This window comes from Bubalus bubalis, chromosome 3 (genome assembly GCF_019923935.1).
Source record: "Bubalus bubalis isolate 160015118507 breed Murrah chromosome 3, NDDB_SH_1, whole genome shotgun sequence".
Taxonomy (NCBI): domain Eukaryota; kingdom Metazoa; phylum Chordata; class Mammalia; order Artiodactyla; family Bovidae; genus Bubalus; species Bubalus bubalis.
Genome location: NC_059159.1, coordinates 74191516 through 74204636, shown reverse-complemented (window position 1 = coordinate 74204636; position 13121 = coordinate 74191516). Strand labels below are relative to the sequence as shown.

Here is a 13121-nt window from a genome sequence, read left to right as displayed (position 1 = left end):
TCTTTAAAGTATTATTTATAATAGAGAAAACCTAAAAGCATTCTAGGTGTCCCAACAAAGGAGAGTGATTTATTAAATTACATATATCCTTAAAATAAATATATTAAGTAACCTTTAGGGTTATATTTAAATCCTTAATAACACTTGGAACATGCTCATGTGTTAGCTCAAGGAGCCAGGTAGAAGTTGCCTGTGTAGAGTGATCTCAGCTCAATGAAAAGCTGCTGCTGCTAAGTCACTTCAGTTGTGTCCGACTCTGGGCGACCCCATAGATGGCAGCCCACCAGGCTCCCCCGTCCGTGGGATTCTCCAGGCAAGAACACTGGAGTGGGTTGCCATTTCCTTCTCCAATGCATGAAAGTAAAAAGTGAAAGTGAAGTTGCTCAGTCGTGTCCGACCCTCAGTGACCCCATGGACTGCAGCCTACCAGGCTCCTCTGTCCATGGGATTTTCCAGGCAAGAGTACTGGAGTGGGGTGCCATTGCCTTCTCCGCAATGAAAAGCTAGGCAGAGATTAAAGAATTGGAAAGAGAGGTGCCAAACTGCTAAGCAATTGTAACTATTCTTTATTTTTACAATAAGAAGCTGATGTTTTTATACTAGAAGTTCATTTAAGAATGTGAAACCAGCCACACAAAGGGAAAAAAAAAAACCCAAAACCTTTATTTGCTTTCTTGGCAATTTAAGTGGGTTCCATATAGCCTTAAGAGAAACGTAGAAACTGGTCATTCTCAAATTAGTATTGACAATATCCAAACCAGAAAAATTCAGGAATAGAGAGAAATCTGCTTTGTCTCCTGAACTGTCAGTTCTTGGAACAAGCAGACTGGATACTTGCCAGCTCTTTCCTTTCCTTTGGACTCTAAACCCATCCTTAGGCTTTCCCCGCCCCCTTAAATTACATGCGCTCAATCTAATATTTTGATTTCAAAGGGAAGAGTTAAAAATACACAAACTATTGTCCTATTGAAGAGTAAGTACGTTTCCTAAAGTCCCACTTCAGAAATGAATAAAAAGTAAGCTCACAAAGGCAAAGGAGAAGAGGGTGGCAGAGGATGAAATGGTTGGATGGCATCACTGACTCAATGGACATGAATTTGAGCAAACTCTGGGAGATAGTGAAGGACAGGGAAGTCCATGGGGTCACAAAGAGCCGGACACAATTTAGCGACTGAGCAACAACAACCTCACAAAATCATGGGCCACTTTTATCTTTCTTGAAGACTCTCATTGGCCTTCATGGATTTACCTTTATTTCCCTGGCCTGGAAGGTAGAAGTACTGGTGGAGACAGAATTGCAGTTGTTTTAATGTCTGAAGTTATTTGACTCAAAACTCAAAGAACTCCTGACTCTTAAGTAGGTAAAGAATCTGAATCAGCACCAACTGTGACTTGGTTTCCTCTATAAGCTGTGACATCTATCAACTCTGGTTTCAATTTTTTATGGACCTTTTTCATTTACACTGTAACACTGAAAATATTGTTTTGAAAAATGCAAAGTCCAAGGTTGAGCTTTGATCCAAAATGATACCCAAATCTAGCAAACACTTTTTTTTTTTAATTCAAGAGAAACATTTCTGTGAGAAGCATTTTCATTGCTAGTGTTTTGTTTTTATTTCTTGAGTTTGGTTTTGCAATTTGACCTCCCAGTCTGTTTCCTCATTTTTGTAAAGAATTAAATGTGATACGTCTCAGCTTTTGTGGAACTCTGTGCTGTGGGCTTTTTTCCAGCTATTTCCAGAAATGCACTAGTACAACTGAGTAAGGGGTGGCAGGATGGTGAATTTTCTCAGTTAAGTATTTCTAAACTTTTTCCTTGGTTTGAATATTAGTAAATTGGCTTCACACTATCTTTAGGGATCAAGGATCTAACTAATGCATTATTATAATGTTTTGCAAAGTTATCTCAGAAATAACCTTTTTTAAAATCCCAACAAGAATATAACAGTTTCCAACCAGATTTCAAGCATGTCCGAACTACAAACTATTTCCTCTATAAATATTTTCTGTGAATTTCTGGAGTACCATTAAATGTAATACTCAGAAACTTTGAACTACATCCAAATCTGATTTCAACTTATGTAAATAAGGGGACATTTCCTCTTTAATCTGTGAGGCCATTCACATTCAGAGATATTATTAAAAACTCACCAGGTTGGGTAAATGTAGGGCAGTTCTGAGTGGTGGAAAACTCTGAATTCTAGGTCTGTTTATTCATTTGAATAACTAGAACTAAGTTAAAGAAAGAGCCAAGGTTAGCATGAAAGTTGTTCTGTTTTAGCGACTAAAAGGGTTGTTGTTGGTGGGTTTCTTTTTTTTTTTTTTTAGCTTAGAATTAACATATCATAAAGCAGCCTATGCTTGTCCTGTGACTGTGTCATTTATATCAAACTGATGGTCCCAAAATTCTGCGAGTTAAATGGTCTTCTTCCAGCCCTGCTTCTGCTGTAAGGAGCTCTGATATCCTTCTAGAGACAGGAGGATGAGGCATAATGACTGGGAGTCCATGTGTGCTCAGAGTACGGCAGAAGAGATGGCGCAGGGCCATACATGATTAAAAATAATGTTCCAAGATGCCTTTCCTTTTTTTTTTATTAAAAAGAATTCTATTTAACAGACCTATTGTGTGCTAGTATTTGTTCAAGAAGCAGGTTAGTCTCAAAAAGCAGAGAGATTAGAGAATGCATAGCTTGAATGCAGTTAATAAGTGTAGGAACGAAATTTCTAACTTGGAGAGTTGGGAGATTCTTCCAGGAGTATCACTTAATCTAGGTCCCCAGGAATGTTTACCACAAGGAACTGGAAAGACATTCTACACAGAGAGAACAGAGCATGCGAAGGCATGAGGAAAGTGTGGTGTGGGAGAGTATGAAGGCCACAGTGCTGTTGAAGCTGAAAGTTTAGACTGGAGGATGGGAAAGAGTGCATGAAGGAAGTCTGAGGTCAGACTGAAGGACCTTGTGTTTTAAAGAAAAGGATTTGTACTTTATTTAGAAAATGGGATCCCCTGGCAGATTCAGCATGGGTTGTGATGATCTGTATTTTGGAAAACCAAATTCTGGTGACAGTACAAAAGATAGGTTGACTAGATTGAGAGAAACAAGACCGGAGGCTGTTTCTGGAATAAATACTCTGATAGCTGTAGGTACTAAGTGGGAGAAGAGGAGATCATTAGATGAGGGATGGACAGATAAGGACAAGAAGGAGATGCAGGGAGGAAGGTCACACATTAGGATTTGACCTGTTGCATTTGTGGTGCCCAAAGTGTTCCTGGTGTAGATGCTCAGGATACATTGGGAATATGGATCTGGACCTGAAGACACAGGTGGGGACTGGAGGGATGGAGCCCTCAGTGTACTAGGATGAAGGTGGAGGGATGGAGCCCTCAGTGTACTAGGATGAAAGTGGAGGGATGGAGCCCTCAGTGTACTAGGATGAAGGTGGAGGACCTGAAGACACAGGTGGGGACTGGAGGGATGGAGCCCTCAGTGTACTAGGATGAAGGTGGAGGGATGGAGCCCTCAGTGTACTAGGATGAAGGTGGAGGACCTGAAGACACAGGTGGGGACTGGAGGGATGGACCCTTCAGTGTACTAGGATGAAGGTGGAGGACCTGAAGATACAGGTGGGGACCGGAGGGATGGAGCCCTCAGTGTACTAGGATGAAGGTGGAGGACCTGAAGATACAGGTGAGGACCAGAGGGATGGACCCTTCAGTGTACTAGGATGAAGGTGGAGGACCTGAAGATACAGGTGAGGACCAGAGGGATGGACCCTTCAGTGTACTAGGATGAAAGTGGAGGGATGGACCCTTCAGTGTACTAGGATGAAGGTGGAGGACCTGAAGACAAGGTGGGGACTGGAGGGATGGAGCCCTCAGTGTACTAGGATGAAGGTGGAGGACCTGAAGACACAGGTGGGGACTGGAGGGATGGAGCCCTCAGTGTACTAGGATGAAGGTGGAGGGATGGAGCCCTCAGTGTACTAGGATGAAGGTGGAGGGATGGAGCCCTCAGTGTACTAGGATGAAGGTGGAGGACCTGAAGTCACAGGTAGGGACCGGAGGGATGAAGCCCTCAGTGTACTTGGGAAAATTATCTAATCTTTCTGTGCCTTGGCTTCCTCGTCTATACATTGGGATAATAGTAGTACCTACGTGAGGGGTTGTTACGATGATTGAGTGAGTTCATGTGTGTAAAGTCTATATGCCTCTTGCAATCTTGCATGTTGGCTCCTGCTCTAATTATTATGGTAGTTGTTGCTATTACAATACCAGCACCACTGCTGCAGTTCCTGGAACTCCTACTGCAAGGAGACAGTATAGTGATTTAGAACATCGATTCTGGAGTCAGACTGCCTGGGTTTCAGTACCAATTCCATCATTTACTTGCTGGATAGTCTTGAGCACCTTACCTTCTGTCTGTCTCCTTTTGAAAAAAATGTGGATATTAGTTGCCCCTAACTTGAAGGGCTATTTTGAAGACTAAATTAGAAAATAAATGTAAAGCACTTTAGTGCCTAGCTCTTGTAACGTCAGTAAGTGTTAACTACCAATTAGTGAGGTCTGACTTGGCTCTTAGCTATTAATTTTACTGTCCTTTTCTATGTTCATTCAGTCCATGACACATAGTTTACAAATGCCTCCTGTGTGCTAAGCATGCAGAGTTACCACGATGACTTACTCTACCTTGACTCAAAACAATGTAGTTTGATTATAAAAATTCTAGAAAAGCTTCCTGATGCTCTGCATTGTCCATGTCCCTCCTGATGGATGGAATGACTTTGAGCAAACCTTGGCATGTATTTTGGGTTTTATAGATGTTTTTGGGTGGTGCCATCTGCCCTGTAAACCTCCATTTGGAGGATAGGAGGTTGTGATCCTACAAATTCCTGTGCCTCCTGGCATCACTGGGTTCCTGTCCCCAACATAAAACAGATGAAAATGCCAGGCCCAGGCATGGCTCAGCTCAGAGAGGTGTCATAACAAAGCCACAGATGAGAAAGGTGTATGGAAAGAAGGCTTCTTTAAGAATCTAAACTGCTGTTCTCCTCATAAATGTCTTAAGTCTGTTCCTAAGACTTAGACTTTATGATTAGAATAGTTTTTACTTAGATTCACTCAATGTTTTCTACCTACTATGTTTAAAGACATTGTAAAAAAATCACCTGAATCAAAAATAAAGTTGTTTTTCCTTTAATTAACTCTTCTTTGCCGTGTGAATATATGCATTACCACCCAACAGGCCTACAGATGATATGCCATTTGGTTTATTATCATCAATAACTTTGGTAACATTTCAAGCCTTAAAATTTATTTGTTTAGTTGTTCTCTTTGACAGGGCAGACAGTTTAAAGAAGAATCAAGACTTGGAATTTGAAAGAAATAAAGAACGATTTGAATTTTTAAAGGTACGGGCAGAGCTTGGTTCCATTGATTGATTCTTCATACGTGTGGGGCGTGAGGGAGAGGTGAGCTGCGTAAACGTGTGTCTGGCATTCACAGTGTTCCTCCCATTTCTCAACCCTAGTGGGGCTCTCAGGCCTTTCGCAACATGAGGATTATTCCACCGGGCTCAGGAATCATCCACCAGGTGAATCTGGAGTATTTGGCAAGAGTGGTCTTTGATCAGGATGGATATTACTACCCAGACAGCCTTGTGGGCACAGATTCGCACACCACCATGATTGATGGTTTGGGTGTCCTTGGTTGGGGTGAGTGCTTTTTTGGGTTTCTATTCCGTATATGCTGATCTATGGCATGGTCTTCGATATTCTTTGATCCCATTACATTCCAGCAGCATGAATTTGAGTGACCAACAAATATCGAAGAGGTATTTTTGTCTGTTTTGCTTACTGCTATATTTCCAGTACCCTGAAAAGTGTTTTGTGCCTTTTACGCAGTCAGTATGATGTTTGGAAGAATGAATTGGAACAAGGGGTTAGGGACATTTAAAATAAATGAAAACCACCTGGAGAGTTTGTTAAAAATGGATACTCCTGACCCTCACTCTCCTTTTCAGTGTGGAATCGTGGGGATTTTGATCTAGATATCGGGAGACCACACTCTGAGAAACACTTGTTAAAAATTCTGTAGAGGGAAATAAAGGAAAGATAACAGTTCTTTATGGAAATATAACTTTGCACTAGTAAAATACTGTAAGTGGGTTGACTACTTATTAATGATACTGAACTATGCCTGAGGAGTCATGAAACCATTATTGCATACAGGCGTGGGTGGTATCGAAGCAGAAGCTGTGATGCTGGGCCAGCCAATCAGCATGGTGCTTCCCCAGGTGATCGGCTACAGGCTGGTGGGAAATCCCCACCCCCTGGTAACATCCACTGACATTGTGCTCACCATCACCAAGGTAACCAAGTGCTGCCTCTTCTGGGGTCTTAGAGAGTCTCAGTGACAAACTGGAAGGAAGTCCTTGATGGACTCTCTCTTGGTTTCCATGTGCTCTAGAAATGCTAGGAAACAGTACCTTGATGACTTTAAAAGAGGCGCAACAAGGCGAGAATTCTGTGGTCAAATTTCAGATCTGCTGCTGCATGGATCTTTTTATTAAAAAAAAAATGTTTTTGAAACCGTGAAATAGTTTAAATACGCAGAAGTTAAAATGACACTTATATGCCCACCGCATAAACTTAACAGATGGTACCATTTTGCTGTTTTTGCTTCAGAGCTGTCTCTGTATGTACATTTTTTAAAGAAGTGAAATGTAATGTTTATGGCTGAAGCCACCCTTCTCATTTCTAGAGATAATCACTATGCTGAGGTTGTACAAAATCATTTCCATGCATATGTTTATACTTCTGTACTTTTTCCATGTGGTTCTTCTTTGTATGTAAATAACAAACTCTTTCTATGAATAATTTCTGACTTTTAAAATTTCTTTCTCTGTATTTAAGTTACATTATTGTAACGGATGTTTTCGGAGAAGGCAACGGCACCCCACTCCAGTACTCTTGCCTGGAAAATCCCATGGATGGAGGAGCCTGGTGGGCTGCAGTCCATGGGGTCGCGAAGAGTCGGACACGACTGAGCGACTTCCCTTTAACTTTTCACTTTCATGCATTGGAGAAGGAAATGGCAACCCACTCCAGTGCTCTTGCCTGGAGAATCCCAGGGACGGGGGAGCCTGGTGGGCTTCCGTCTATGGGGTCGAACAGAGTCGGACACGACTAAAGCGACTTAGCAGCAGCAGCAGCAGCAACGGATGTTTTTCCAAGCTGGAAAATACTAGGTTTTTGTTTGTTTTTTTTTTTCTCCTTGTTGGAAGTAATCTTTTATGATGATTTGCTTGCTTTGCAGAAAGAAGGCAGTTTTATTTTGAAAGATTATTAGAAAAGTAATTTTTTTTATTACTAAGTTTTTTCTGGTTGTATAGTTTGGAGGCTTGGGGTATTTGGGATGGATACTATACTTTTGATTTAATCTTCATGGAAATCAGAATTGGATATGTTTGAATATTATAGCTTATCAGAGATGTCCACATCGTTCAAGTGTAGAGTAATATAGGCTTTACCCACAAAATTTGGCAGAATTCCACATAATCAGAAGAGCCTGTCTATGTGGTTGTCCACACTTCATGAAACTGATTCCATGCAGGCCCAAGCTGGTCACTGATGCTGCAGCTCTGGCTGATGGCTTGCATGGAAAAGATGTGGGAGTCAGACTGCCTGAATCTGTCGGTTACCTTATACCTGTTTTTAGGATATTCATTCATTATACACTTGGAAACAAGGCATTTGCTTACTCAGCAAGTGCAAATCGTAACTTATTTAAGTTGAAAGAATTTATTTAATCTTTAGAAAGTTTTCTCATCTTGAAAAACTTTTCTTAATATTGTGTTTTTATATTAATTTTTCTTTTTCAAGAACTGTTTTGAAATAATTTTAGATTTATAGGCGAGTTAATGTAAAGGTAATACAGAGTTCTGTTACCTTTCTCTCAGCTCCCCCAGATGGTAACATCTTACATAACCAGAAATAGTAGTCAACATTGGCATGCCATTTTTAACTAAACTAGGAACTCCACCAGTCTTTTTAGTAATGTCCCTTTTCTGCTCTAGGATCTCCTACAGGGTACCATGTTGTATTAGTTGCATTGCTTTTTAAGTTTTATTTTTAAAAGTAATCTATAATGTGTGCTCAGTCGTGTCTGACTCTTTGTGACCCCATGGACTGTAGCCTGCCAGGCTCCTCTGTCCATGGAATTTTCCAGGCAAAAATACTAGAGCAGGTTGCCCTTTCCTACTCCAGGGGATCTTCCCAACCCAGGGGTCCAACCTGCGTCTCCTACATTGGTAGGCAGATTCTTTACCACTGAGCCACCTGGGAAGCCCATAATCCAAAATATATTGGGCTAATTTAGTTTGTGTTGACTCACAAGGCTAGTTTATGAAAATTGCAAGGGGATAGTTCTGCATTTTAAATAAGAGTTTTCAGGACTTCTCTGTTGGTCCACTGGTTAAGACTCTGCCCTCCCGATGTGGGGAGCACGAGTTCAGTCCCTGATTGGGGAACTACGATCCTGCATGCCGCCTGGCATGACCATAAAGAATAAATACTGAAAAAAAATGTGGGTTATCAAATCTCAAATTCTGTTATTATCCTGTTGCTCAGCACCTCCGCCAGGTTGGGGTAGTAGGCAAGTTTGTCGAGTTCTTTGGGCCAGGAGTAGCCCAACTGTCCATTGCCGACCGAGCTACAATTGCCAACATGTGTCCAGAGTATGGGGCCACTGCCGCCTTTTTCCCAGTTGATGAAGTTAGTATCAAGTACCTGGTGCAGACAGGTAAGTGCAGAACCCTGAGAACAGAAGGTCCTTTGTATAGTTCAGAGAAAGCTGAGAATCGGGGTGCTACCTTCTGCCTCTGTCCCTCAATTAAACAGTAGAGGCATCACCCTAAAAGAGAAGGGAAGAGATGGTGGGGAGGGGGAAGCTGCAAACTACGCCCAGAGATAAGATTGGTTTCTGTGATCTAGAGGTGGTCGCTGAACCTCTTACTGATCTGGTACTGAATTTCTAACATCTATTGAAATGAAACAAATGGTTTTAGAGAAGGCGAACCCTTTCTTAAACGGAAACCTAAGAGAAATTTCTCCCATGTGTTTTCATGGAGAGGGTGACACGGGGCGTAGTGAACACTGGAGCGCAACAACAGGTCACGATAAATATGCTAATGAAAGCCAGGCAGTCATCCATTACAAGATCCATGCTGACAGCTGATGACCTTGACAAGTCAGTGAAAGTGAACAGGCAAACAAAAAATGCTGATCTGATGTGGATCCAAGAATCAAGCTCTCCACCAGTCTTAATTTACTGTCAGAGAAATGGGAGGACTGCATGTCCATTTGGGCAAACATGCGTATTATCTCTTGCAACCAGGAGCTTTCTGAATGAAACAGCAGAGCATTTGGGTCATATTCCTGGTGATACAGTATCATGAGTTAGGACTTTGAACTTTGGAGTTAAACTCAGCTTTGGCTCCTGGTTCTGCCATTTACAGCCTGTGTTCCATGGAAAAGTTATTTAATCTTCTTGAGTCACTATTTCCTCATCTATACATGAGGATAATAATAGTGTTTGTCTCAGAAGGTCGGGATAAAGGATTAGGTATTGAAATAATGCATTGAAAAAGTATAGCCCACAGTGCTGGGCACACAGCTTATGGTTTGTGGTAGGAGATGGGGGGAAATTACTATTTTAACAGGACTAAAGTAGAATGTTGAGGGTCTATGGCCAGTTGAAGGCAGATGCATAGGAGGGGCACTTTGGCAATTTGCTGAGCCTTAGGAGCCTCTTAATTAAGAACCATAATCAGGACTTCCCCAGTGGTCCAGTGATTTAAGTCTCCATGCTTCCAATGCAGGGGGCATGGATTTCATCCCTGGTCAGGGAACTAAGATCCTACAGAAAACAGTCCCTTCGGTAGAACAGCAGATTGGTTCATGGTCCCTAGTAAACAGCAGCATCAGTTGGAAGGTCAGACTATGGGCCTGCAGGCTGCAGTGTCAGCAGAGGGCTTGGAGTGTTTTAAGTGAAACCCCCATTATTTATGCAGTTGCTGCTAAAGGTATTAGTTTCATCAGAAAATACTGACATCTGTTACTTGTTCTTAAAATGCCCATTAGGTCGTGACAAAGAAAAAGTAAAGCATATTAAACAGTATCTTCAGGCTGTAGGAATGTTTCGGGACTTCAGTGACTCCTCTCAAGACCCAGACTTTGCCCAGGTATGGGAGCACCTCTCATTGAACACGTTTCCTCTTCCTCAAGCCTGTGGTTTTAATTGTGGAAGTTTTTCCTAGGGGGGTGTACTTGTAGGAAATTAGTCACTGCCAAGTTATCACAAAAAAACAGTGTTAAAGGCTGAAAAAATAAAAAAGATAAGGAATTGCAGACATAACAAAGTAACATAACTTCCCCCGTTCTTCCTGGCCATTAAGTTGAATGTCTCCTTTTTTGATTTATTCCTCTTACTTAGACGACCCTTGGATAAGAAGTTTAGAAGGACTGGATCTATTTAAAGGCTGATAAGCTCATCAGAATTATAGATGGGAAAGAAATGAAAGTGCAAGCCAATCAACTAAGTGTGAGCCAATCAGTTCAGATTTATCCACTGCTTATCTTTACTCATTGTCTAGGGTGCAAACTAAACCCACATTTTTCTCTACAGCCAAGATCGGAGGGTAAACCAGATGTGGGACTATTATTTCCTTTCCTATTATTCATACACTGAGGGAAGGAAATACTCCATCAGACTAGGGCCCATTTCTTGGCATTGATGCCTTAATGACAACATCCCCCAAGTCATCTTAGAAAAATTACAGTGGTTTATCTGTCGTTTCAGTAGGAAGCACATCTCAGACTAACTTAAGCAATAGAAAGGATGTATGAGCTCCTTTATAAAGAGGGCCAGGTGGAAGACCACAGCAGCCATAGTGCCCACCCTGGTCTTTCTGAGAGCGGGCAAGGCTTCTGCCTGTCTCATGCTACCAAAGTGCTCATCTGGCTCTCTGGAAATTCCCTTCAGTGTTAAAAAGGGACCCTGACTTTCTTGGTTTTGAATGTGGTAGTTTGGTTTGTTAGTTTTTATTGTGGTGGTGTAAATTCTCTGGCACAGCTGTGTTTTTTTCTTTGTGGGTATAATGCCCGTTCTATGGTTCCTTTTCTTCTGGGTGGACAGGTTGTGGAGTTAGACTTGAAAACAGTCGTGCCTTGCTGCAGCGGACCCAAAAGGCCGCAGGACAAAGTTGCCGTGTCTGATATGAAAAAGGACTTTGAGAGCTGCCTGGGGGCCAAGGTAGGGAGCTGGGAGAGGTGGGTGGAGACCCTCCCCATGCCTGGCTTCTTCATGCACAGGCTTCTTTTCACGCCTCTCGATGATGAATCTTCCTGAAGCCTAGTACTGAAGGCCTTTCCTCTCCAAACTGAACCTCTTGGTGCCTCCTCCCACCTTAGCTAAGAGCTGAGCAGCTTCCTTACAGCCCTCTATTGCCTATAAACACACTCAACCCTCCTTTTCATTTTTTCTAACTCTCCTTTTCCAAAGCATATCCACTCTTCACCTGACTCTCACCACAGCGTTCACTCTGCTTGAACAAGCTATTCTGGCCACTAATTTTGTTCATGCCACCCTTGCCTACATGCCCTTCCTCACCAGCATGCCCCAATCTCTCAGCTCCTCCACAGCATGACCTCAGATCTCATAGCACAAAGTCATCTCTCCCTCATTTGAACGTTCTGGCATCAGTCTAAACCCCTGTGATGGCGTTTCATATCCTTTAACTTCATTGTTGGTACTTTATATTATTTGCACGTCTGATTCTTTTACTAGACTCTTAAGTTTGAGGATAGGATTTATGTTGCAGTCACCTTTGTATCCCACACAGTGCTCAGCAGAGCATCTTGTACACAGCAGATTTTCAATGAACATTTCCCAAATGAATGATTAAGATTTGTGATGGGTTTTATCCATGGGACATCAGCATTTTACCAAATGTTCAGCTGTACTGTGTTCGCCTCGTTGCTCATGCTTGAATCTGGCCAAAATGGCACTTTTTTCTAAATTTCCTTATGGTTAGTGTCTGTGCCCTCTGTCGCCATTAAATCTGTACTAATTTGCTCCAGTTAGACTAACTTTAAGCTAAATTTGTAGTTTTAGCATTTCAGTATTTAAGGTGGGAAGGAGGTAATTGTTAATAATTTCAAACCAAAATAAGATTCAGAAATCATGACTCCCTTTTATATTTTAAAAGAGGAAAGGGAACTTTCATTTTTCTGTAGCATTTCAGAGTTTACCAGCTGAGATGTTTATGTTTTAAGAATTATAATTACCAAAGTGCTTCTTCTCCTTCCAAAGTGAAAACTTTTGACCATATATATATTTTTTTCTTTTTTTCTTCCTATAGCAAGGATTTAAAGGATTCCAGGTTGCTCCAGACCATCATAATGACCATAAGACATTTATCTATAATAACAGCAAGTTCACCCTTACTCATGGTTCTGTGGTAATCGCTGCCATTACTAGCTGCACAAACACCAGTAATCCATCTGTGATGTTAGGGGCAGGTAATACATCTGCTGGTCATGTGGACGTGTGGGTGGGAATTTCCAAGACATAACCCAAGGGCTTAATTAACTTCTATGTATGGGGCTTCCCTGGTGATTCAGAATGCAAAGAATCTACCTGCAGTACAGGAGACCCAGATTTGATCCTTGGGTTGGTAAGATCCCCTGGAGAAGGGAATGGCAACCCACTCCAGTATTCTTGCTGCAGAGTCCTATGGACAGAGGAGCCTGGTGGGTTACAGTCCATGGGGGTCACAAAGAGTCGGACATGACTGAGTGACTAACACTTTGACTTTCATAGTTCTCTGAACCTTATCCTTCCCAGATGCAAAGACTAATTGGCCTAGAAATGTTTATTCAATAAATAGTGCCCAATACAAAATATTTAAAGTAGTATAGTCTTTAGAATTAACACAGAAAATAAGGAAAAGAGAGGAAAGAAAGATGAATTTCTGGTAAAGCCTAGAATCTTGTGTCAGATTTTAGAAAAAGGAAAAAATGTTTTCATGCCACAGATTGTTCTTCATAAAATCCCTTTTTAT

At 41.7% G+C, this 13121-nt stretch overlaps 1 protein-coding gene and 1 long non-coding RNA gene across 3 annotated transcripts in view; one reads left to right on the top strand and one right to left on the bottom strand.

The window, feature by feature from the left end:
- ACO1 (aconitase 1) overlaps positions 1-13121 on the top strand; it is a 67186-nt gene that overhangs the window by 33170 nt on the left and 20895 nt on the right. Inside the window, exons 5-11 of the mRNA XM_006060271.4 lie at positions 5340-5409; positions 5529-5712; positions 6229-6368; positions 8629-8800; positions 10141-10241; positions 11195-11311; positions 12420-12579. Coding sequence (XP_006060333.2) covers positions 5340-5409; positions 5529-5712; positions 6229-6368; positions 8629-8800; positions 10141-10241; positions 11195-11311; positions 12420-12579 — 944 coding nt within the window. The remainder of the gene's footprint in view (positions 1-5339; positions 5410-5528; positions 5713-6228; positions 6369-8628; positions 8801-10140; positions 10242-11194; positions 11312-12419; positions 12580-13121) is intronic.
- Positions 1-13121, bottom strand: part of LOC123465585 — a 108127-nt gene that overhangs the window by 78987 nt on the left and 16019 nt on the right. The window lies entirely within an intron of this gene.